The sequence below is a fragment of the Pipistrellus hanaki genome (assembly GCF_964339955.1).
Source record: "Pipistrellus hanaki genome assembly, chromosome: 17".
Classification (NCBI taxonomy): Eukaryota; Metazoa; Chordata; class Mammalia; order Chiroptera; family Vespertilionidae; genus Pipistrellus; species Pipistrellus hanaki.
The window spans coordinates 40,772,476-40,799,144 of NC_140519.1; the positions used below are offsets into that span (position 1 = coordinate 40,772,476).

General features: G+C 33.9%; 1 protein-coding gene across 50 annotated transcripts in view; it reads left to right on the plus strand.

The window, feature by feature from the left end:
- Positions 1–26,669, plus strand: part of RIMS2 (regulating synaptic membrane exocytosis 2) — a gene marked incomplete at its 5' end in the record, with an annotated part of 298,413 nt that overhangs the window by 192,273 nt on the left and 79,471 nt on the right. For 23 of the 50 annotated variants that reach the window (XM_084864496.1, XM_084864498.1, XM_084864501.1 and 20 more), the window contains 2 exons: positions 7,631–7,663; positions 20,825–20,925. The exons of 19 other annotated variants lie outside the window; for them this stretch is intronic. In XM_084864496.1, coding sequence (XP_084720622.1) covers positions 7,631–7,663; positions 20,825–20,925 — 134 coding nt within the window. The remainder of the gene's footprint in view (positions 1–7,630; positions 7,664–20,824; positions 20,926–26,669) is intronic. 8 more of the 50 variants (XM_084864525.1, XM_084864540.1, XM_084864530.1 and 5 more) reach the window with 1 other exon arrangement.

The window sequence follows — 26,669 nt, forward strand, 5'->3', positions numbered from 1 at the left end:
TAAAAATAATGATGCTAATGATTAAGTTATTAAAATTGTGATACAGCTATTAAGGAGAATAGGGTACTTTGAGAAAAAGTATTACATGTCCTAAGTCTAAAAAGCAAGGGAAAATGCCATAGCTCCAATGACTTAATCTTTAAATTCTCTTTTTTAAAAAATATATATTTTATTGATTTTTTTACAGAGAGGAAGAGAGAGGGATAGAGAGTTAGAAACATCCATGAGAGAGAATCATCGATCAGCTGCCTCTTGCACACCCACTACTGGGGATGTGCCCGCAACCAAGGTACATGCCCTTGACCGGAATCGAACCTGGGACCTTTCAGTCCACAGGCAGACGCTCTATCCACTGAGCCAAACCGGTTTCGGCTGTAAATTCTCTTATAGTAAAACAGTTATACACTGAAAACTTAATAAAATGAATTAGATTTTATATTGGGAATTTTAACATTCATAAAGTTGTAAGAAAACGTCTTACATGTGTTTTTTTTTTTAATTCTTTAAATAAAAATCGCTCCTTTTTAAAAAAAAATAAAGTAGTATATTATATATTACTATATTTAAGGTGATTTAAAAATAAACAAAGTATGTATAAAATTAGTTTTATGTTGTGATTTATATAACAAATATGATTGCTTTAAAACTATCTCCTTGCTATATTGAGTGGTGTGGTTTTTTTCTGGTCATGAACTACTATTTATTTGTTTGTCCTGTTTGCTTTCATTTCTGATTATATGGATATATTTGTGGCCATAAATATCTATGTAAATAATTTATATTGTACATTAAAATCATGAAACAATGCAATGTTTGGCTAAAAAAAAAAGTTTTAAATGTCACAAAGGTGTGTTGTTTTTTTTAAATAATACCTTTCTATAATGTTAATTTTTAGTGTATTCTTTTATATAGCATATATTTTTCTTATCACTTAAGCCCTCTAGTTAAATATAAACTATGAGTATAATAGAGGAAAATTAATGTCATTAGAATGCCTTAACGTTATGGTCTAAAATGTTTATAAATTTTTCTATTTTGGCAATTGTGCATTTTCCTATATATTAGGAAATTCCTGGATATTCAAACTCTTAATGTCATGAGTAAGTATGCAATATGCTAAAGCCATAAATGCCATGTGGAATTTTAGTTTTTCATAAATATTTGTATTTATTTCTAAAATAAAGGTAAGATATGTATAGAATATGCTTAATTACTGGAACTTCGGTGTGATGAAAGAGAAGGAAAGTAGCGGGATGTCAGGTGGGCCAATTACATTTCACTAACGTTTATGAGCTTGGGCTTTCCAGAGACTTGTTTGGAGGCATTCTTTGTATTTGAGAACACGTATGATATTAAAAATCTATTCATTGTAACCTTTGTTTAAAATGTAATTTTTATTCACTGAGTCCATTCATTGTCAACGGGTTGTCATCAGAGGGTTGTTGTAGGGAACTTGTGGTGTGAGGAAAAGTTTGGGAGGACTTAAACCCAAACCTGAGATGCAAGGTTGGCTCTGTATCAATAGCATATATTGCGGTATTTTTCTCTTGCTGTGTTATGAAAGGCTATGTATTAAGAGTACCTGGTTACCTGACACCATTTTTATGACGTATACTAAGAGTAAAAAGATCACTTGTAATATTTTTTTTAATATGTCATTATTGATTAAGGTATCACATATTTGTCCTCATTCCCCCCCCCCATTCCCATCCCCCACCCCTCCCTACTCACTATATAACACTGTAGAACTGAAGGGCTAAGGGCCATTTTATTGACTAGAAAGTGAGTTGGCCAATATTTGCATGGTCTTTAAGTATTATGGACTTATTTTGAAGAAAAATCTTGACATCTCTGAACTACTCTGTCCTAAGAAGATAACCAGTGAAAGAGGTGACTTACCTTCAGTGCTTCTGACTGAAGCAGTTAGAGATGAGGATCCCTGGGGAAAATAATGGTGTTAATATGTTTGGTGAAAGTGTAAAATACAGACTTATTTAAAATCCGTGATTTTAAACCCCAGGTGTTATGTATAATGTTTAGAGTAAGTCACTGAATGTCTTCCTCATGTGGAATGAGGATTAGATAGTGTTTAGACCAGTGGTCGGCAAACTACGGCTCGCGAGCCACATGTGGCTCTTTGGCCCCTTGAGTGTGGCTCTTCCACAAAATACCACGTGCAGGCGCACATGTACAGTGCGATTGAAACTTTGAGGCCCATGTGCAGAAGTTGGTTTTGGGCTCAAAAGAAATTTCAATCGTTGTACTGTTGATATTTGGCTCTGTTGACTAATGAGTTTGCCGACTACTGGTTTAGAGCATAAAGGTAACAAAACATTCTTCATGCAACTCAAGGATGCATGAGGATGGCAAATCTGTTGTTTATTTTTTTCAATGAGCAACCTGTTTCTAACGTAGAATCCTGTGGTCTGTAATAATGCAATGTTATTAAACATTGAAAACAAACTGTAATCTTATTGTACTTTTTAATGTTTACTTTGACTATAGCTATTCTTATAGTAATTAGAAATGTATCTGAGAAAAGAGCACATTTGTACAAAAAATATTTTAACTCATGTTTTTCTAAACTCATCCTACTACATGTCTGGTAAGAAAATTAACTCTAGTTAGACTGAATGAATGTTTTAGAATATACAGTTAGTTTCTCAGTTCCTCTAAGTGAGAGGAACTAAATAGTTCAGAATCTACTTTGAGATAAATTTCAATGATTTCTAATTTGTTTGAAATAATAAAATAACTGCTCTTATTTATTGAAAGAATAATCCACCTTGAATTGTTCTTTTCTAAGTGTAAGATATGCTACATTTAGGAAAATCTTGAATTAATTCAGCTACCCTTACTGTAGTTACCCTGAGCCATGACAACGCAACTTACCTTGCTTTATCTTCTCTGGAAAATATGTTTATCTGGAAGACTGAGGGCAGTGAAACAATTTGCTGAGTTGCTGTGTTGACTGTATAGTATTTTGGAAATTGAAAATATTCAAAGCCATGAGTTATGTTCTACTACTTACTATAACATGTTGTGTGCTTAAGTTGCTAGGTTTAGCATTATATGGTTTGCTTAATATACAGGGTGTTTCAAAAACTGTATACACAATTTAATAGCTCATAGCTCAATTTTGAAATTTAAATGCATTTTATAAACATTGCCTTTATAACTATTCCACATGTGTGTATGAATTTTTGGGGACACCTTATATTAACCATTACTTTTTCAAAAATTGACTTTTCCATGCTGTATTCCTTATAGATCTACAATGTAGAGAAGGTAGGGGCTTTTTTTCCTTCGTTTTACCTTTAAAATGATACTTTTAAAATTTATCTTAAGGAAAAGTAAATATTTAAAGATGCATTTTATTAGTGAATTTTATGCTTTAAAATTTTTTGAGTATTTTGATGTAACCGATGTAATTTTGTGGGGTTTTTTTTTATAGTTTGATATATTTTAAAAGTAAAAATAATTTATGTCAGTCTAAATCAATATTCTAACTTAGTCTTCTAATTAGATGCTAATATGAACCATATAGCTTGGAAAGAAGAATTAAGGTTGCCCCTGGTCAATATTTGGAGGTTGGTAATTTCTAATTATTTCTGGATTATTATAGAATAAATGTATTTTATTTTAGATGGAAAAAAATATTGATGTAAAACAAAGTAAATATTTTGTACAACACAAATTAACTGGTAGAATCTTGTAACTAAATCTACCGACATCCTTAGACATAAATACAGTGTTCTTTGTTAACAAGCATGTTTTCCTGTAAGTCAAGGGAAATTCATGATTTATGAGTTTAATTGCTCATTTAAAGTTGGTTCAGTTTTCTCTGAACATACAGATACATTTATAAGGCCAAATTTGTACTTTAGTGACTGTCATATGATAGGTTGTGTGCTATAGTTGGAAAATTAATTATTTTAAACTCCCTCAATACATGCTCTGTTTTCCTGCTGTGTATAAAATTGCATTGCATAGCAGACTTCAAGGACAGAATAAAAATAAAAATAAAAACTTAGGAATAGGAAAGAAGACATTTAAAAAATAAACTTTTTAGCAAGCTTATAAAAATAGAAAAATATTTTAAAATATTGTACCTTGCTTATTTTAATAGGTATAATCTATCATAAATGTTCAATAATTTTATGGTGTTGACAATTATGGATAGTTATAATTAGTTTTAGTAATCAAATGCTTGGTTTGAGGGATTTTTCAACAGATTTTTGTCGCAGTAGAGAAGTTTCGAAATCAGTAAACTTGCCAAACATTTGGGTTTTATATTCTAGGTTTAACCTGATCTTTGCATCCTTGAGGCTCCTACTAAATAGATGCTCAGTTCGGCTTCATTTTGAAAGGTTCCTGCTCCGAACGTAAACAATCTAAGACTCCTCTGACCTTAAAAAAGTGCCATTATATGATCAACTTTTAATAATGTATGAATGCTAATACACACTTAAAGTCTTGAGGCTTCTCTTTCGTTGTTAGGAATCCTTTTAGCAAATGCTTGGTCCTTTAGGACATATGTTTACTCAAGTGCAATTAAATCTGGTAGTAGGACCAATTGTACGTCTGTTGTAAATGGTGAAATGCTTGCTACAAGTGATGAAATGCTACTTGAGTTATTTATGATACTTTATAAATGTCATCTATTTCAGTATATTATATGAAAATATTTTATTTCTCTTTTGTAGTTCATTTGGTGGAATGAACAACAACAACAAAATACTGGGCATTCTCCTTTATAATTCTTAAGTCTAAAACTAATATCGTGCCATAGATGTGGCAGTAATGGACACCGAAGAGAGGGTACTCTTTACTGTCCTTAATCACTCTAACCGGTTGTTGGTTAAATGAACCACCAAAAAGAGTTCCATTAGAACTACCTTAACAGCATTGAAAAGTAGAATGTTTGTGGCAAAGTAACGATTAAGGAAAAGTGGGGTGATAGAAGGAGTGGAGGGGCATGCTTAACTTCTTAAGGTTCAGACGTCTGTGATTCATTACAGTAACATAGGTGAAATAAGTCTTTATATTTTACTGCCTTTTAAATAAGATATGGCTGTTCAAATATTAGTTGACTGTGTTTCTCTTCTTTTTTTTTTTTAAGGCTGTTTTAATACAAATAGTTTATAATAAAAGCTCATCATAGGCAGACAAGAAATCCAAATAAAGTTTTTCATATATTCTGAATAACTGTAGGGTAGACATTGAGATATTTTAAATAAACATTATATCTGCTAATTAAAGTTAAATTGTTTTTATATAAGACTAGTTAAGGTCTATTAATGGATTCTATCACATAAATGATGGAGAAATGATTTAGTGGACACTTCCAGTTGGTAGTGAGATCACTGTCAAATCTTGCATTTTCATCTTTGATGTAATAAAAATTTTGTATAACTTTCTTAAAATATTTACCTATTGGTACTAAGTGTTACCATATTCCTCACAGAGGAAAAGCATTGGTGAATTACTTGCATAGTTGTAGCATGTACCTCTTTTTTAAAACATTCTAGTTAAATACTATATAATAAAATGTCAGTTCCATGAGAATATTTTTTTATTTTTTCCTTGTTTGACGTTCTATTTCACATGTTTTTGTTGGGACATATAGCATCTAGTAGAAAGAAAATGGGCCTGTAATCAGGAGACCTCTGTCTATTTCTGGTTCTGCCACTGAACTGGTTTTGTGACCTTGGGTAAGTCACTTGAATTCTATGTGTCTCAGTTATCCTCTAAAATTGATGATTGGTTTGAGAAGAATTTTGAATGTTTTGAATCCATACAACATGGAAAACATTGCTGCAGCGCCATTATAAAATAATCCAAGATACAGGAAAATAGTATGTAGAGAAAGAAATATTTATTGTTCCTATGTTTTATACCAGAAAAAAAAATGTTTTCTTAGAGATGGAATATGTATAAGCAATTATTTTTTCCACTTTATACCAATTTTATCTTAACATTTGAGGAAATTATATTAGTAGCATAATAAATATGTTTTTAGTGAAATTTTGCATAGGAGAAATAATGCAAGATATAATACAATTCAGCTGTCTTGTGATATTAATATATCTCTGATTTTTCTACCTTTTCTTTGAGAAATGGATGGACTGGGGATGGGAAAAATGTGTCATATATCATATTAATGTATGAGTACATTTCAGAGGACAGTACTGTTCTAGTGATCACTCCTATGAACAGAGTCTGGGTTGTACTATAATTATGATGAGACTTGGTGTCTCATTATGAATAGGTCAAAGATGTGATTGTATAATAATCAAAACTACATTATTAAGTTTCAAAATGTGTTATCTTTTTCAGTTCTCTATAATTCCTACGAGGATCCCCCCCCCCCTTTTTTTTTCCATAAGAAAAGCATTTTGGTCATGTATGTTTTTCTAGTGGAAAGTTTTCATTTTCTCAATATTCAGGAAAAGAGATAAATTTATTATAGGAAAGAATGCTCTAAAGAGTTATAATTTCCAAGTGCAGTTTGATACAAGATGGTCTTCTATAAACTATGATACAACTATTGCAGAAGTGAATGTGGTGTTTTTATTTAAGAATTTTGTAGCACCCGATTTAAAGCTAAATAGGTGATGAAATAGGAGATTTCAGTTTTGTTATGTTGTGTTATGTGTCGATCATACTAATACACTAATATCATTGGAAGAATTTTTTTTTGGAATGCTGAATGTAGCAGACCATTCCTGCTTTCAATCACTGTTTAAAATAGTCTTTTGAACTTTACTACCAATGGGGAAAGAGAGTTTCCAAAATGTGTGCCATATCTGTTATAGTGGATGTTGGATTTGGATGGGAAGATTTGAAGAAACATCAGTAATCGATGTGGTGTCTATAAGAACTTCCTTAATAAATAAACATTACTATTAATTCATAAACATTATTAATCCAATAAAATTTGCCTAATTTGAAGGTTAATTTGAATTTTTAATATTTATATAAAGCCATAAATTTCAACTATTCTTCTTATAGGAATTTTATTATATTTGTTACTCTCCATCATATTTTTATGATAATATTTTGCTGTACTGAAGTAATTTAGTAAATATTGGCCTGATGACTGTCCTTTATTTTCATGCATGCACTGATCTATTTGGGAAATTTAAAAAGCAAAAAAAAATATGTTGGAACTATTTTTATTGCTCTCTTTGAAGATGTTTCAATTAAATTTTATTCTTTATCTGATCATTAAAAATCCTAAAAGCATTTTCACTGATCTTAAATGGACTCAGTAACACCTTAAATAATATGGTCACACAAGTAACATGGTTTTTATTCACGGTATCTTCCTTCAGCACCAGTGATCAGGATTGGCTGTCCACAAATAATTATAACCTTTTGAATCTTCTTTTTCTCTACACTAACTTTATTTCTCTGATCCTACTAACCCATAGTAGCTTAACCAATTCATCATCAGTTCTTCCCCTTTTTTATAGATTGTGTTTGGTTATATCTTTCCTACCATGTGCACAGGATTCTTTCTCCAAATGACTGGGGCTCTTTCCTCTGGTGTCACTTTTACCCTTTGGCCCATCCACTCACACCCATCTCCTTTGTCTATGTCTGTCACTACACGATGTGGTCACAGAAGACGGGGACCCCACCAGGAGAAGGCATGCAGGTCTGTCACTTCTACTGCTTCTCTCTGCTGTTTTTTTGTTTAGCTGACTTTCCTTAGGAATTTTTATTATCTTTTAAATTTAATTTTGCATTCTCTTCTAATATATCAAAATGTTAAACTCTTTTAGGTATTTTCATTTTAGGTAGTTGTAGAGTCAACTTTTAAGGACAGCTGCTCCAGTTAGATGGATCAAATTAAATGATTACTTTTTGTGTTATATATAGAGAGATTCCCCCCCCCATAACTGTGTGTGTGTGTGTGTGTGTGCGTGTGTGTGATCAACTAGATTATATAAGTTAATTATAATTTGCTCTTCAATTTATTTTAGACTTAAAACTTGTGCTCCACTTTTTTTTTTTTTTTTTTTTACATACCGTAATAAAAGTGTTTTATTTCTATCATGAGTTCAGCAACGTACTAAAATGTGGAAAATATGAAAGACCTACACACCCTAAGCTATCAGTATCATTGAGAAGTTAAAATGTGCAGGTAACATGTTATGTTTGTGTGTCAATATGGGTGACTCTAACAAAGGTATAAAGTCAAATAAAATTTGTTTTAACTCCATGGCCAGAAAGGCTTCATGGAAGAAGTAACACTTAAACTAAAACTTGAACATTCATTTAACACTCATTAAAAATTTTTTTTTTTAATTGACTTTGAGAGAGAGAGGAAGAAGGGAGAGAGAGAGAGAAACATTGATGAGAAACGTCAGTTCGTTGTCTCCTGCATGCCCCCTACTGGGCATGGAGTCCTCAACTGCAGTATGTGCCTTGACAGGGAATCAAACCTGTGACCTCTTGGTGCATAGGTCGATGCTCAACCACCAACCCACACCAGCCAGGCCATTGGGCAGTCATTTTTTAAGCTCCTGCTGTGTGGTACTGCTCTAGGTGCTAGAAATCCCAGGGCACAATACAGCCCCCTATCCTTGTGGGCATTTCTAATGTGAGTCTAGCAAGTAAACACAATAATATTAAAGGTACAATGAGAAATTATATATCTATATATTTAACATTTTGCATGTTAGTGGAGTCACAAAGTGTGATCGCTTCCTGAAAAGGGTGGATATTAGTTCAAGAAAGATTTCATAGAAAAGATGACCTTTGAGTTGAATGTTAAAAACGAGAAAGATATTGGCCTCATGTGTAGGAAGCATTTCAAGGAGAAGAAATGATACAGGCGCAGTCATTGAAACAGGTTCAGAAAAGTATGCAGGGAAGGTTTCTGAAGATGGTGTAGGTTATTGAAGCATAAAGTAGGGGAGCAACAAGATCAGATGTTTCTTTCTGGAATGATTAGAAACTATATTTAAAAAAAAAAAAATGTACCTGTGTATTATTAGCCGAAAGGTAATTTATGAGGATAATTCATCAATCAGTTATGAGATAATAATGAGCTGGATTAAAGTATCAATAGAGGCAATTGGTACATCAGAAGTTATTTAAAGGCTTAGTTACAGATTAGGTATTATCAATGCAGGGAAAGGAGGAATAAGATAAAAATCTCAGGTGACTGAACGTTTAGATCACATGTGTCAAACACAAGGCCCGCGGGCCAAATCCAGCCCGCCAGGCCTTGCAATGTGGCCCGCACCGCGCTGTCATCACTGCACTCTGCTGTCAGTTTATGACATTGTCAGTTTATGACTGTTCAGTAAACCATTCGGCCCGCGATTTAGGCTGGATTTTAGATTTTGGCCCCTTCTCTGATTGAGTTCGACACCCCTAGTTTAGATAGATGGTGGTACATGTTATTGAGAGTGGGAACATACGTTTTAGGGGAAAAACAAAAACTGGGATTGGAGTTACAAAATAGTCATGGGGATGTAAAGTACAGCATAGGGAATATAGTGAATAATCTATAATAATAAAATAATTATATAAAATAATAATAATAATAATAATAATAATAATAATAAAATAATCTATAATAATAAAAGCATAATATGCTCATTGGACCGGATGTCCTTCCAGGTGTCCTTCCTTCTGGACAAACTGCAGCAGGAATGGAACCCTAGACCCTTTGGTGCTTACAGACCAATGTTGTAACAGTTGAGCCACACCAGCCAGGGCCAAGATAAGTGTAGATTTTTATAAGTGATATTTGTGCTGGGGGGTAGAGGAGGCCGGGGGAAGGTCAATGGGGGGGAGGAGAATATGCACTACTATTTGTAATACTTTAAACAATAAAATAAAAATTTAAAAAACCCTTATGTGGCCTATTATGACTTGGGTAGGGAAGGAGATCTTTTAAATTGAGTAATCTAGTAAGTTGTTTTTGTTTTGTTTTTTTTCTGAAGAGGTCATATCTTAATTAAACCAAAAGACTAAGAAGAAACCAGCTGTGCAAATTACCTATAAAGATCAGTAAACAGAAGACGAAGCAAGAGCATTAAAGTTCAGAAGAGGAGATTAATTTAGGCTATCCATATTTTTCTGAAAATGCATTTAAGTATTGGTGACAGATGAGAGTTTTAAATAGTTAAGATTTGTAGTGGCCCTGGCCAGGTAGCTCAATTGGTTAGCGCGTCATCCCCGTATGCCAAGGTTGTGGGTTCAGTCCTGTCAGGGCACATACAAGAAACAACCAATGAATGCATAAGCATAGATAAGTGAAGCAATGAGTTGATCTCTCTCTCTCTCTCTCTCTCTCTCTCTCTCTCTCTCTCTCTCTCTCCCTCCCTCCCTCCCTCCCTCCCGCCCTCTCTCCCTCCCTCTCTCTCTTCTCCCCCTCCCTCCCTCCCCTCAACCATTCCTCTCTCTAAAATCAATTAAAAGAAGATTTGTAGGGAGGTGAATGAATAAAGTGTAGCTCTGGATGCTAGTTATGGTAAAAAAAAAATTATAAATCTTTAGACTCTTAAGGAAAGGGTACATAAAAAGTAAGAAAAGGGTACATATATTAAAAGTCAAGTTAGTAATCAAGTATCTATAAAGAAAACATTGTGGCCCTGGTCAGTATGCTAGGTGGTTAGAGTGCCTGTCTGCCCACTGAGGGGCCCAGGGGTTTGATTCCAGGTCAAGGGCACTTACCTGGGTTGCAGGTTCAATCCCTGGCACAGAGATGCGTGTGGGAGACAAGCAATTGATGTGCCTCTCCTACATTGATGATTCTCCCTCTCTCCAGCTCCCTCCCTCCCTTCCACTCTCTAAAAATCAATGGGAAAAAATATCTTTGGTGAGGGTTAACAAAAAGAAGGAAAGAAAGAAAACATTGATATAAATTAGGTTTTTGTTTAACTAAAGAGAAGGATGTTTCTTTTTATCAGCCTGTATGAAGACTTGAGGGGATGGCATGCAGGATGTGAGAGTAAGGATGAGGAATGGAATTAATTGTGTGGAAGGCACAATTTAATGAAAAGCAAAACATTACTAAGTAAAAGTAATTGAATTAATTATGTGGCGTAAATTATGGGGGGGTGGAATTATAGGTGATAAGCAGAGTGTGAAGGAGGTTGATAGCCAGTTCAGGGTAAAGGAATGAGAATCAGAAGGAATTTCTGAAAAGAATATTAAAGATTAAAAACAACAGTCTATGTTTGGGCTCATAAGGAAATAAGTTGAAGCATCACACATATGCACACACAAAGTTGGCCAACGAGGAGATGTAACTCAAAAAGGAAAAGAAAGAAATGTTAAAAGGGAGGACACTGGAAAAAGGAAGATTTAAATGAGAGTGGTGTGTGGTGGTGTGTGGTGCTGGTGGTGGTGGTGTGTGGTGGTGGTGGTGGTGGTGGTGGTGGTGTGTGGTGGTGGTGGTGGTGGTGTGTGGTGGTGGTGGTGGTGGTGTGTGGTGGTGGTGGTGGTGGTGTGTGGTGGTGGTGGTGGTGGTGGTGGTGTGTGATGGTGTGTGATGGTGTGTGGTGGTGTGTGGTGGTGGTGGTGGTGGTGGTGGTGGTGGTGTGTGGTGGTGGTGGTGGTGGTGTGTGGTGGTGGTGGTGGTGGTGGTGTGTGTGTGGTGGTGGTGGTGGTGGTGTGTGGTGGTGGTGGTGGTGGTGGTGGTGGTGGTGGTGGTTGTTTGACTGTGGTATGTGTGTGTATATCCATGTCTGTCAGAGACAGAAGAGAGAGATTTCATGAATAAATATTTCAGTTGCTATATTTTGGAGGACAGACAATCTCAGCCACTTATTTTATGACTTTGAATACATTTCCTAATAAGTAATAATTGAGAAAATACCGTATTTTTCGGACCATAAGACGCACCGAACCATAAGACACACCAGTTTTTAGAGAAGGGAAATGAAGAAAAAAAGATTCTGAAACAAATAGTGTCCTAAAATATTTTATGTGCATTAAAACCCAACATCACAGTCATAAACACATGTAATCAACCCTGTAAAGTAAACAGCAGCATTTAGAACCATTTTAGAGCCGGGCAAGCACACAGAGACCACACAGAGCCGGGCAAGTAAAAAAACTTTTTTTTAAAGTATATGTGTAGGCTATATTTGGACCATAAGACGCAGGGACTTTTCCCCCCACTTCTCGGGGGGAAAAAGTGCGTCTTATGGTCTGAAAAATACGGTAAGTCCCATCACATACAGTTTTGCTGATTAAGTGGCATAATTACAACACATGTAAAGGTCTTTTGAAGAACTTAATTGTGCAGGAGCATCTAATACTAAATTCTAGAACACAAGAGACTAACTGTACTTTTTAAAGCTTTGCTACATTTCATTTTCCATGCCTCATTCAATAAAATTCTAGTTTAAAAACATGATGGAAGAAAAAGGACAGGCTGGCAGAATCTGGTGGTCAGCGGGTCTCTGGGCTGGCAGGCAGGAGGACTGCCCTGAGCAGCTCAAGGCACATTTCGGCTGACAAATTCTCTGTGTCCTGATTGTGGTGAGGCTGCAGGCCTATAGACATTTCTCAGATGCCATAGAACTTTGCACCTAAATACTATAAATTTTTTTATTTATGTTAATTATGCCTTTATAAATCTGGCTTGAAAAATGATTGAAAATGCACTAAATTAAAATGAGTTGTTCTTATATATTACCCAATTAGTCCTAAATATAGACCCAAATGCAGTTTGAATATCAGTTTCTTTGGACTCTCGTGAAAGTAGTTTATGAGATTTGCCTATAACATCTCTTTGGAAGTATTATTTAAAGAATATGGCAGGGCCGGGACCTGTTTGGCTTAGTGGATGGAGCGTCGGCTTGGGGACTGAAGGGCCCCGGGTTCGATTCGGGTCAAGGGCATGTACCTTGGTTGCGGGCATATCCCCAGTGGGGGGTGTGCAGGAGGCAGCTGATCGATGACTCTCTCTCATCGATGTTTCTAACTCTCTGTCTCTCTCCCTTCCTCTCTGTACAAAAATCAATAAAATATATTAAAAAAAAAAAAATAAAGAATATGGCAGGGAGTTAACAGAAAAACAGCAGACAGGTAACCTAAATATCTAAAATAGATTGTGAAGGTTTAGGACACAATTCAAAAGAGTGTAGCTCATAACTATGAGCTTCAAGGTAGCGAACAGTTTTGTAAGTTTCTAGAGCTTTTATGCTTTTTTTAATTTCATGTTTCTTATGCACATATGAAGTTCCGTTTTCCTGCATTCCTGGGAGCTGAGAAAGATAATTCTATAAGCAAATGCATCATAAAGAAAATCAAATTTTATTTTCTCTTATTTCTCATATTTCCAAATATGTCAGTTTCTAATGATCACAGTTGAAAATTTCTCAAAATTAATCAATTTGGAAATAAGTATCCCTCAAAATGTGTGTACCTTAATTGCATAGTTAAGGTTAAGTTTGTTCACGCTTTGTTTTTATTTATTTTGTTAATCCTCATCCGAGGATATTTTTCCATTGATTTTTAGGGAGATGGGAAGAGGGAGGGAAAGACAGAGAGAAACACCGATGTGAGAGAAGCACATCCATCGGTTGTCTCCTGCACATGCCCCAACTAGGGCCCAGGCCAGGGAGGAGCCTGCAACCCAGGTACTTGCCCTTGAACCCAAGATCTTTATCCACTGAGCCAAACCGGCCAGGGCAAGGTTGTTTGCACTTGAAAGCAAATGCTTCTGTTTGCTCCAGTACTAATATAGATATAATTTGGCACATAATTTATCATTTTTCACATACTTATTTTCATACTTCTCAATTAACTTGTTCCAATATTTGTTATTCTCTGTATTACGTCTGTTTTTAACAAATAATTTAACAACATGTACTTCTTATTAAGTTCTAATATATAATAAAGTTTTAGAGTAAAATATCAGAAAATTCCTTATAGACAAGTGGTTATGAATAATCTTAAAATAACTATTTAAATATATATATTATTGATTTTTTTTTACAGAGAGGAAGAGAGAGGGATAGAGTTAGAAACATCAGTGAGAGAGAAGCATCAATCAGCTGCTTCCTGCACATCCCCTACTGGGGATATGCCTGCAAACCATAATCAAACCTGGGACCCTTCAGTCCCCAGGCCCACTATCCAGTGAGCCAAACTGGCTAGGGCTAAAGTAACTATTAAACAGCTTGCTGTGTACTTTCTTAAGTTCCACACCTGAAGAAAACTAATATGGAAAATCTTATAACATACCAGGTCATTTTATTCTTAAGGTAAATTAAATAATAATTGCACATTTGCATTTTTAAAATTATTTAACATTGATTTTCAAAGCATTTTTTATTAGATTATAACAAAATATAAGGTTTTCAAACTAGATAATTTGTCATATTTCATAGAAACATACATTTTGTGATTTTTTAAAATAACACTTTCCTTTTAAATAAGATATAATCATTTTGGATATTTTATAAGCTCCATCTTAACCCAAATAAAAAAACAACAACAATCGTGTTTATACTTACTTCCAATAACCGATGATAAATGCTAACACGCTGATGTATAAGCCTTAAATCTTTTGCATTCTCTTTGTCTTTGCATAGGTTATGTACATATATATTTATGAATAGTTTTTGAAAGTATGGCTTATAAACAATTCTACTGTATCATTTAATCTGTTTTAGAATTATTTGCAATGTCTTTATGTAATTTTCATATGTGACTGTACATGCACATTACATTCACATTTTTCAGGATTGCATAGTATTCTGTGGATATGCCATAAGTGCAATTAACTAATGCCCTGTGATTGGACATTTAGAGTTTCTTTTCCTAAGCCTTCATTATTATCAAGCATGGTACAATGAATGTACTGGTGTGCACATCTTTGCACACTGATTTCTTTATTTAGGAAAGATCCTTGGGAGTAGAATTTCAGGTTAAAAAAATATGACCACTGTAAGAGTCTCTTGATATACAGTCCCAAATATATTGTATTTTAAAGTAATTTACTTTTTAGCTTTGTACATTAGGTACATGAGAAAACATGAATATAAATAACCATTAATTTTTTGTCAAAAGCTAATATATGGCTGTCAATCTGAAAAACAACTTTTCACATTTATTAGATACTGAAAAAAATAAGATATTCAATAAAATCAAGGACAATATTTTCTTTTTGAATTGCACTGCCTTTGAAAATAAAATGGTAACATGACAAAATATTAAATTCATACTTATTTAATGTCATTTCAACAATTTCTATTCATATTCCTCTGACTATGAAAAAACATCAGTAAATTGTTTTTATAGTCTACCCTACCGAATCTCGAAAATAAACATAAATAGCCACGTGTTCTCCTGTGTAACTGTCACCTCTAAGTGAACCAACAGCAGCATACACCGATTTTACATTTTTCTTCATTGCATATAATTTGGCACTCACCTAACTCATGAATACATGAATTTGGTCCTTTTTAACAGTTCATTTGGAATATCTCATTTCTGTCGATCTCATTATTATTGCCTGGAATCTTGTTTTGTTTTGTGCCTTTTCCACATTGTATTTGCTTAGGAGAAAAGTTTGTAAAGTAAGATTCAATAAGGTAGGGGAGAGTGGGGGTAAGGGAGAGAGATCAACCAAAGGATTTGTATGCATGAATATGAGCCTAATCAACGGACACAAACACCATGGGGGTGAGGGCATGAGCTGGGGAGCAATGTGGGGATAAGGACACATATGTAATATCTTAATAAAGAAAAATATAAAATAAAATAGGGGGGAAAGATTCAATAGGATAGTAAAATGTAGTTGTTTCCTCTCCTCAATTGTTTGGCAAGAAATAATTTTTAAAATATGCTTCTACTATATAAGTAGTATACTTTTATAGTTTCAGTCAGAAAAATGTTACAGATAATATTTTGTTTTATGTTCAGATGACATTTATTATAAGTATGTTTTATGCAAATCAATTAGATTTGTTAAGGATACACTTTATAGTGCTATCAATTGTTTGAATAGTTCAACAAAAGTTTTTGTTGGCAATCCTTCATTACTAATTAAAACTTAATACTGCACAAATGCTTTTAATTCTTTAACTTAACTGGAAAACAAATTTAATATGTATCTTTTAAAAGGTTAAAAGTTATAAATCCAATTACGAAATGCTAACATTTATTGATCATTTCACAAGTTCTTGATATATTATTTTTAAATATAATAACATAAATTTTTTCTAACTTCAGATTGTTTAGAGGCACATTTTAGTTTTGTGAAGACTAATAACCAAAGAAAAATGAATTACAGATATTGTTATCTTCCTCAGAAACTCTCATGATAATTTTTTTTATCTTAGTTAAAGGAAGGCTTTTTCTTTAAGCTGGCGCCACGCACTTACCTAGAGATAGAAAAGGCTAGATAGGAGAGAAGAGAGGATGTTTAAAACTTACTAAGTTTGCTATGACAATTTGGGGTACTAACTGATGTAGTTTCTAGATTTCAGTAAGATTCATAAGCTTAGACTTCCATGTCTGTGATTATAGGTTCACTCACATTTTTCTGAATGTTAGAGTTCGTTCTTGGAGCGTGGGTATTAGGTTCAAGAGATTTTTCTCTGGAGATCCCGGGATTTGAGCATTTAAGATCACAAGTGTCATCTTCTGCTCACTCCTGTTCAGCCTCCTTGTGAAGTTACTGCTAAACCTGTGTCCCCACTTCAAAGAATGTGGGGTGTAAAGCTGCTTTGGGGCCGCAGGAACTGTGTGTGTGTGTGTGTGTGTGTGTGTGTGTGTGTGTGTGTGTGTGTGTAAAGCAAACAAGACGAATACTACAAACTCCCTGAGTGGGCGCTGATCTTTGTGGCACACGTGAGACGTGAAGCCTACGAACCACTGGCTTGCTGCTTGTTAATTGGCCTGTTTTCTACTTCATGTCTGGATACAACATTCACCTAGAGCTAAATTTTTAAACTTGATTGTTTCAGCAACATTTATATGTATGACTTTAACTTTCTAGACACATGAAGTAGTTTGTTTTTTTTTTAAGTTTAAAGTAATCATTGATTGGTTTAAGCTTATTGACTTAAGAACAAGTCAATGGCTTATGTATATATAAAAGTAAATAGATACAAAATTTTTGATACGATGTTTAGAATACACATTAAATCAGAATCAACAAAATACTGGATTTTTAAAAATTATTTGACATAGGATGGACTGGAGTTTCCAATTTGAGAAAAGCATTTTGAGAGATTTATGAATTTCAGCATATCTGCATTTGATTTTCATTTTTGTTATCAGCCTTAAAATATTTAGAGTGGAGGGAAAAAACAAAGCCTTTTATAATTTAAATGAGCATTATTAGGAAGGCCAATCCGATAGCTTAAATATTTTAATTTAATACACTTAAATAGATTATTTCTTCAACAAATAGAAATATATGCAAACTTTTGTTGTAAATGTGTTTGTCTAAGAAGTGTGACTGTCGCATTAACTTCTTAATCACTTTTTATTATAATTTGAAAGGCTCTGACATTTGATGCTGAACAGATAATGACTAATTTTTAGCATGCTCAAATTAAAGAATCCAATCAAAGTACTAACATGTCTTTTGTAATAAATGTAGTGTTGTCGCATATAAGAATGTGAATTTTAGAAATTCTTAGATAAACTTACCCTCTACACTTGTAAGCCAGTATTTCCCACAATGTATTTTTGCCGTTATTATAGCAAGATATTAACAGATACTAGGTGAGGGAGTAGATTCTGTGATCAAATGATTATTTGTCATTGTAGAATTTTGGGGACCTTTTGTATGCACATTTGCAGAGTAAATCTGAAAAAAATTGGATAGTGAACAAAAACCTGCTCTTTAACAATTTCACTCATTTTCCTTTTCTGTGAGTACAGCATTGGACATCCGAGTTGAAAGTTTAGAAATTATGTGTTTTATTCCCCAGCCAGAGAATGAACAGCTCTTTTTCTTGCAATGATGTCTCTAAATTGCTTTTTCATTCCTCAGGGAAAGAAAAAAGAAGACTTGAGTTTGGTTGAAACCAAAATAATATTATTGAAAATATTATTCCTAGGTTATTTTTCCTTAGGAAAGAAGACCAGCAAAGAAAAATGAACTTGCTGGTGAAAGAATTTTTTTATGATGGATCTCATTATCAATAGGGTGCATTCTTCTCCAAAGATATTATTATTTGTGGAGTGTTTTCCTTACGAGAATAGTTTGATGACATGTAGAAAAGGAATGGGATAGAATGGCATGTTGGGTTTCAGTCCTAAGGATTAGCATCATAGGAGAGTTTTAAGTTGGAAGTTATATGTATATTTGCCTGTTTGCTGACGACATATTCTCTAAGGCGGTCCCTTGATATTTCACTGGTTAAGGCTCTAACAGTATTTTTCCATTTAGGACCATCTATAGATGATGATTGAGTCTGGAGTTGAGAGATGTGTTTGAGATTGGAATTTAGTTGATAACACATTTAAAAGGTTAAGATGCAAACTCTATTTACCGATTGATATCTCTCTTATAGCTCCCAGTTATCTGTTGCATGTAAGTGATAAGATCATCATCAAAACCTGATTCTACAAAATCTCTAAACCATCACTAAGCAATATTAAACCAATATACTTTAACACAGGGGTCCCACCAACTGTGGCCCGCAGCCTGTTTGTAAATAAGGTTTCATTAGAGTACAGCCGAATTCATCTGAGGATGCATTGTCTGTAGCTGCCCTCATGTTACAGTAGCAGAGTTTTGGCAGACGTGATATGGTATGCAAAGTCTAGGATATTTACTGTTGGGTCCTTTACAGAAAAAGTATGCTAGCTCCTTCCAGCATGTAACCCATACTACCTAGTAATCAGAAATAATCTAATGTAGCTTCATCAGAGGTTGATGTTCAGAAAATAGTCTAAATATTAGAAAAGACATATATTTGTGTGTGTGTGTGTGTGTGTGTGTGTGTGTATGGATTTGTATGTGTGCGTATGTATATATGCATATGTAAAATGTATTTCAACTTTTGTCAGTAGGTGCTATTCATATTTAAAATACTATTTTGAAACTATAATATCAAAATGAAACATTCTAAAAAAACATTCCCAAGCTCTCAATTTAGCTAATATTCTTTCAGTATACATCTTTTTTGATGCCTGAATGGCATCACTTCCTCTGGGGTAAATCTTACCTTATTTTTATCTTATATTTTGAGAATGTCTCCTGAGGTACAATCAATTCTAAACTTGTATTTTAATCAATTAATAGATATGATACAATACTTGACTATATTTCACATTCCTGTTATGGAGGCACTCAATTGATTTTATGTGTCATTCAATTGATGTTAACATGATATGTATGTTCCCATTTTATAATTTGACACAAAGCATAGTCAATTATCAAATTTTTATTAAAATGTAACTTAAAATGAACTGAGTGCCTCACTTTATTGAATAATTGATTTGAATTTGCTGTTATACTTAAGGGTCTTATAATGTAAAGTCTTTATACATTACTTTATTTAAGATTTTTCTTAGTCCTCTTTGAAACCTTTCCCCTTCATACTATTTAATTGATTTCTACTTAAAATTTGTTGCTATTAAGAACTATCAGATATATAAAATTTTTAAGAATGAATATTAAAATGCCTCCCTTTAAACAGGCATATTTTTATCCAGATATCTTTATTGCAGTTCCAAGTTATGATCTTAGGCAAGGGGTATGTGTGAGTGTATTTAGATTCCTACCTGCACTCAGTGCTTTTACTTGACAACATTTTATCACAGTTGCCAGCCTATTAAGCTATGATTATTTTTCCCAGTTTGAAAATTTGTAGCGTACAATTGAGATTTAGTTTTTGTTTATTTTACTTGAGAAATGGAATCTATAATAATAAAAGCGTAATATGCTAATTGGACCTGACGTCCTTTTAGGCATCCTTCCGGGCGACCTTCAGGCGAAGCCCCTGGCCATTGTGGCGGCGGGAGCCCAGCCCCTTGAACGATTTTCGTGCACCAGGCCTCTAGTTTTCCTATAAAAATATCTTTAATAAAAATCCCAAGTATACTTCTAAAGCACTTTCTTTATATTTGCTAAAATTTGCTAGCAGAACTCAGTTCTTGTCCTAACCAAAGTTTTTAAAGAGCCCTTAACTGTTATAGAGAGCATTAATCTCATTTTAATAAGCTTACCATCTCACTCTCTCACCTCCTTAGTTTTCTTTTTCTTTTTCTGAAATGACCGCAGTAATACTCTGTGCCTTTACTGTCATGATTTCTTCTGAGTAGTAGTATTCTAAGTACTTCTTTATTGATCCCAGTTCTTAAAAATTCAAGTTCAAAATATATTGATAACTGCACCCACATATATGCTAGGGCAACCTGTTTTAATACATGGGCTAATCTTATTAGCCCAATTGTAAAACTGTATTTGAAACCAATTAAACTTACAACTTTTCTCCATTAAATAAATCAAGTCTTTATGTATTATAATCCAAAGTTTTTATAATAGTACGCTTGTCAAATTTATGTGTTGTCAAATTATGTTCATTGACCTACATGTACCAGAAAGTGTTTTATTATCTAGTGAAGATTTGTTTGTCTTTTGTTTAAATTCATTTGCATTTTCTACAGATTAAAATTATTTAATATATTTAATAATCATGCTTTTATTTGCAAAATTGCATACTTTAAATATATCTAAAAACAGTACATTTAATTTGTATATTTACCTTGAATGACAGTAATAAATCAGCCTAGCATTTCTTCTTTTATACGTCCTGTAACTATGGGCTCACAAATAAGAACTGAACATTAATTTTATGGGTTTTTTTCTACTCGATAGGTGCTATGGATATAGAGGAGAGAAATCGCCAAATGAAAATTAACAAATACAAACAGGTAGCCGGATCAGACCCCAGACTGGAACAAGATTACCATTCAAAGGCAAGACATTTTTCTTTTTAAAAGTTGTAAAATACTCAGTTAATCATACGAAGCCATTAGGTTCTCTTAAACAGCTGACTGCAGATTAGTCAGACATGAACATATAATTCAGAAGCCCCATGATATTATTAAATGCTGAAATTTATTATGTATGTGTATATCGACTTTCAGGTATAGAGTTTGCCTTATATTTTAAAAAATCACTATATAATATAAAAAGTAAAAGGAATGAAACTCATAGATGATCTGAAAAAGAATTACTTTAGAATTTTTTATTTTATAAAACCTATAAAGGCTCTAAAACCCTCAAAATGTTTAAGAACTATTATCTTCTTACGGTTTTCCTACACACAAATAGAATTTTTTTGATTTTATAGTATTTTAACTGACTCTGGCTTATAAATGAGGTATTAGAAAATATATATATATTCATGAGATGGTGTAAGGTTTTTTAGCCAGAGTCTTTTTAAACTACTTTTTGGGAATTAGTTGAGGTGTGAGGTTTACCAAGGTAATAAAAAGTATTATTTCATTGCTCTTGCTCTCCATTGACTTTATATTTTCAAAATATTTTAAAGTTCATGATATTATTAATGGCCAAAGTCATGGGAAAACTTGTTCTAACGTACCTATTTAAGAGTTAATAAAGGAATGGAAATCACAAATCTTCCTCACAACATTTAGTTATTATGTATTCTATGATTTAGTGATGTAATCATTGCAATCATGTCATATTTGTGGTTTATTTACCTGTGTGATAGAGAAAAGCAGTTTGGATTTTTATATACTTACGTATATTTTATCCTTACCTCCTAAACCTTCAGTTTCTCTCCATTATACTCCATTCTTTGGTAAAGTCAAGACTTAAGTAAACATATGTGCACATGTGATGAGCAGGAGGAGTTTCTAGATTCTCCACTATAGAACCTAGAAGAGGCAGAGATTCTTACATCGGCATCATCTTTCAAGCCCAAATATGGACGCTGTGAACATACAATTGTTCATCACAGCATTCTTGTGTGCTGGAAATGGCACAGTGTAAAGCCAAGGGAGGTAACCTAAGACAAACAGAAATAGCCTTGCCTTTCCTCACTGGGTTCTAAGCTTTAGAAATTGTCCCCTAAAATAAAAGTGTGAATAATTTCCAATAGGTTCAGTAAATTTCACAGAAAATAGCTTTTTAATGGTATATTTCAGATACATCTCTAATGTTTTGAACTTGATATCAGAAGTGATAACTATGCCTTCCCAGGTATTTTTTATTTTATTTTATATTTCTGCCTTGGGCTATTCAGATAGGCCTGATCTTATGTGGCCTCTGTTAGGATCTGAACTCTCATTGATTTCCTGTAATCCTAAGACCAAGGCATGAAGTTCTAACAAAATAGGATTTTATATTCTATTTTCTCTCTTCTGAGGTTTTATTGTTATTTATGTTTGTGAAAGTAGATTTCTCATTAATTAAAATTCACAAAGCTAGAATTAAAAAGTAAAAATTTTCCATATGAATTTACTTAATTTCTTGACTTATCTTTGAGATAACAAAAGGAAGGGATGACCAGTATATCAAGGGAGGAGTAGCTGTTGCAAGTTTAACTCCTTGCTATTGGTGGGCATTACTGTAACCATAGCAGCAGCCACATTCACAGCACAGCTTCTAAAATCTACGTGACTAGTAGCGATATGGAGGCAGTTTTGTTCATTACCCTTCAGCTTATTTTCAGGGATTATGACTGCAGAGTAGTGTTCAAAGTGTGGACTCCAGCACCAACTGCCAGGGTTCAAATCTTTCCTCTGTGGCTATATGACCTTGGGCAAGTGGATTAACACCTTTGTGCCTAGATTTCTTATTCTATCAGACATGTGATCCTAGTACCTCTCTCATGGGATTGTTTTAAAGGTTAAATCCATATACATGTATAACTCTTAATCAGTATGGAATATAATAAGGAATAATTAAATGTTAGCTGTAAGATGATGATGATGATGATGATGGGAAAAGAAAAATTGTTTCCAACAGATAACGCACTCATACCACAGCCCTTGGAGGTTCAGGCCTATATTTTTTTCCATCAACAATCTATTAGATGTTGAAGATAATCCTAAAAATATGTGGGTAGAAAGAGAAGATAAGTAAAAATTAATGATAACTTTTGAGACTAAAAATTTATTTGAGTTGTCTTATTTTTATCAGTTTACTCAACTTTTTATCTACCCCAAGTAATTATGTTTACCATTTCTACTCTCTAGCAAGCTGATAGTACTTCAACTTTAATTCAAAGCAAGAGAGAATTATATTTACACACACACACATGCACACACACACATGCACACACACACACACACCCTAAAGCTTTGAGCCAAAGGAGAATATCTTTCCTCCATGTTTTAGCTGATGAAGCAACAACTATTCACTTGCTTTTTGTCTCATAATAATACAAATCTACCTTGCCTTATGTTAAAGATCTACAGTTAAAATAATATTCATGGAATTTTAGCAATTTTATAGTTTTATATGTGATTAATCTTTGAATTTAAAAGATTCTAATTTCAGGGTCAGTTTTTTCCCCCCTTAATATTTTGTGTTAGTTTGCTAGAGCTGCTATAAAAAAATGCCGCAGACTGGGGAGCTAAAACAATAAAAACAAGTTTTATTGCAGTTCTATAGAAGCTAGAAATCCAAGGTCTAAGTGTTGACTGGTCTGGTGTCTTCTGAGACCTTCTTGGTTTGCAGATGGCCACCTTCTGGCTGTATCCTCACATGGTCACCCCTTTGTGTGTGTGTGTGTGTGTGTGTGTGTGTGTGTGTGTGTGTCCTAATTTTATTTTCTTCTAAGGACACCAGCCATATTGGATTAGTGCCCACCCACATAACATGTTTTTATCATGTCTCCAAATACAGTCACACTCTGAGGTACTAGGAGCTAGGACTACAGCATGTGAATTTGGGGGTACATAATTCGCCCATAACAGACCTCTACAAAGTAATGAATGGTATTTTAAATGTTCACTTTCATACATTATGAAAGCATATTTGATTATAAATGAATATTGATTTTTAGGTAAATACATTATTTCAAACTTTTTGATTTCTAAAAATGTTTTTATTTCTCTCTTGATTTTTCCAACTACATTTTTCTCACATCCTAGCAGGTGGAATATATTTAGTTTTCTGTTTGCAAGTTTAATTTTAAAATTATTTTTCTTAATTTGAAATATGGTTTTCTTATTCTTAATTTTATGGGGACATTTAAACATTGGTCATTTTTTTATATATTTTTTATTAATTTTTTTTTACAGAGAGGAAGGGAGAAGGATAGAGACTTAGAAACATCAATGAGAGAGAAACATTGACCAGCTGCTTCCTGCACATCCCTTACTGGAGATGTGACCACAACCAATGTACGTGCCCTTGACCAGAATCGAACTTGGGACCTTTCAGCCTGCAGATGGACACTCTATCCACTGAGCCAAACCGGTTTCGGCTAGTCATTTTTCTTTATATGTATTTGTGAATTGCTGCCTTCTACTATATAACCCCACATCACACCAGGAAATATAGAAAAGATACTTATTAATGATTAAGAAGTCATTTGAGATGACTAAGGCAACACCTTATGTGGTAAAGAACACTATAGAATTGCAGGAGAATTTTTAATTTCTTTTTTTAGTATATATAGTGTTTCTAAACATTCACAAAAGAAAGAATTTTAAAGAAGTTGCATTCAGCCACGTGCTGGTAAAAGGGTCAGTCTGTGGACAAAAGCTGCTGTTGACAAAAGCAATAATTTTTGTTATATATTGCCTGAGGACACACAGAGGAAGCAGTCTTACTTCACCTCCAGCAAAAAGAAATGTGTGCATTGGTCTTTGCTCTCCTCGCCCTCCAGAGCAGGGGTCTTCAAACTACGGCCCGCGGGCCACATGCGGCCCACAGAGGAGTCTGATCCGGCCCGCCAGGTTTTTTGGGCAGTGAGCGCAGCCGAGGTGTTACAGTAGGAATTAGTAGTTCATATAGTCCGGCCCTCCAGCTCTCTGAGGGACCGTGATCTGGCCCCCGCTTTAAAAAGTTTGAGGACCCCTGCTCCAGAGTTTCTGGTTGCTACCAGCTAGGATACCTTACAGGGGATACAAGAGATGAATGTATTGGTCACCAAGAGGAGTGAGATAATTGCTTTACAGAATCAAGTAGGATATGGAAAATAAGGAAGGAAAAAATGTGATACATAGGGCAGAAGCATGCTCTTCTAACTTAAATGCCATATAATCTAAAAAGATTAAGTATAGACAAAAAAAACATTACAAGTATAAAAATATTGAAAACAACAGAAATGTGAAAACTTACAGACCTTCTGAACCCATGGCACTTATCACCTCCTAAAGTACATATCTTCCATCTTATACGGTAATTACTTGCTTACTTATTATCTTTTGGATTAAAGTATGTACTTTTTGAGAATAGGGACTGTATTTTATTTATTTTTGCCATCTCTCCAGGGCCAAGCATTTTGCTTAAAGGTTTCGAGCAGGTGAATATTAAACATTTTGTACCAAGGTAAGAACAAGATAGGAACTTCAGGAGAAAGTCTAGGTAGGTGATTGGCAGGAGTCAAAAACAGATTTTCTGATGGGCATGTGATTAGGTTTCTGTCTAGAGTTAATCACAGTTCAAGAGGATGCTGAGACATGGAGGACATGGGTTCTAATTCTGATTCTACCACTGAGGGGATAAGACTTTGGGTAGATTTCCCAGTAGTTCTTCACAGCCCACCTTTTCTCTGTGAACAAACTGAGGGAAGTCTGTGATCTATAAAGTGCTGTGGAAATATATGGTCCTTTGAGGCTGCTTTGAAAAACATCACTGCTCACACTTCGGTTTTAGGCAACCTCCTCATTAATTAAGCAACTCATTTAACATCATAGCATTGTCTAAAAAATTAGGTTTGAGCCAAAACCGGTTTGGCTCAGTGGATAGAGCGTCAGCCTGCAGACTGAAAGGTCCCAGGTTCGATGCTGGTCAAGGGCATGTACTTGGTTACGGGCACATCCCCAGTTCCCACTAGTGTGCAAGTGGCAGCTGATCGATGATTCTCTCATCGATGTTTCTAACTCTCTATCCCTCTCTCTTCCTCTCTGTAAAAAAAAAAAAATCATTAAATTTTTTTTTTTAAATTAGGTTTGAGCTAGGTTTTTTGTATTTCATTTCCTTCCTCTAAGGTTGTTTCATTAATTGATTCAATAATCTCTGATCAGTGTCAGGCTCTCTACTAGATGTAGTCTCACAGATTATTGAATTATACATTTTAAAATGAATTTCTGGCTTAATAATTATGATTTAGAGAATAAATTTATATATATAATGTTTTTGCCTATTACTTTACATGAAATAATTGGTAGCTAAATTTGAATCAATACTCAAATCAAGACCTTTAATCATTTAGTGCACTTAATCAACTAGAACAGTGTGGAGCCATCTACACTGATAATTTCTATTTAATTTGGTTAATTATAATTTGAACATATCTACAGTTTTATTGTATGATAGCTTTGATCATGGGCACAAAATTTTGTTGTAATTTTTCTTCAGTTGGAAAGAAAACAGAGACTACTTATTGGCAAAATAAATCCACTAATGTTTTCCTAAACCTGGAATTTTGATTATTTCTATTTTATCAATTTTAAAGATGGTAAAATGATACTCCAATCTGGAAATAAGATAGCTAATCTTGAAATATATCTCATAT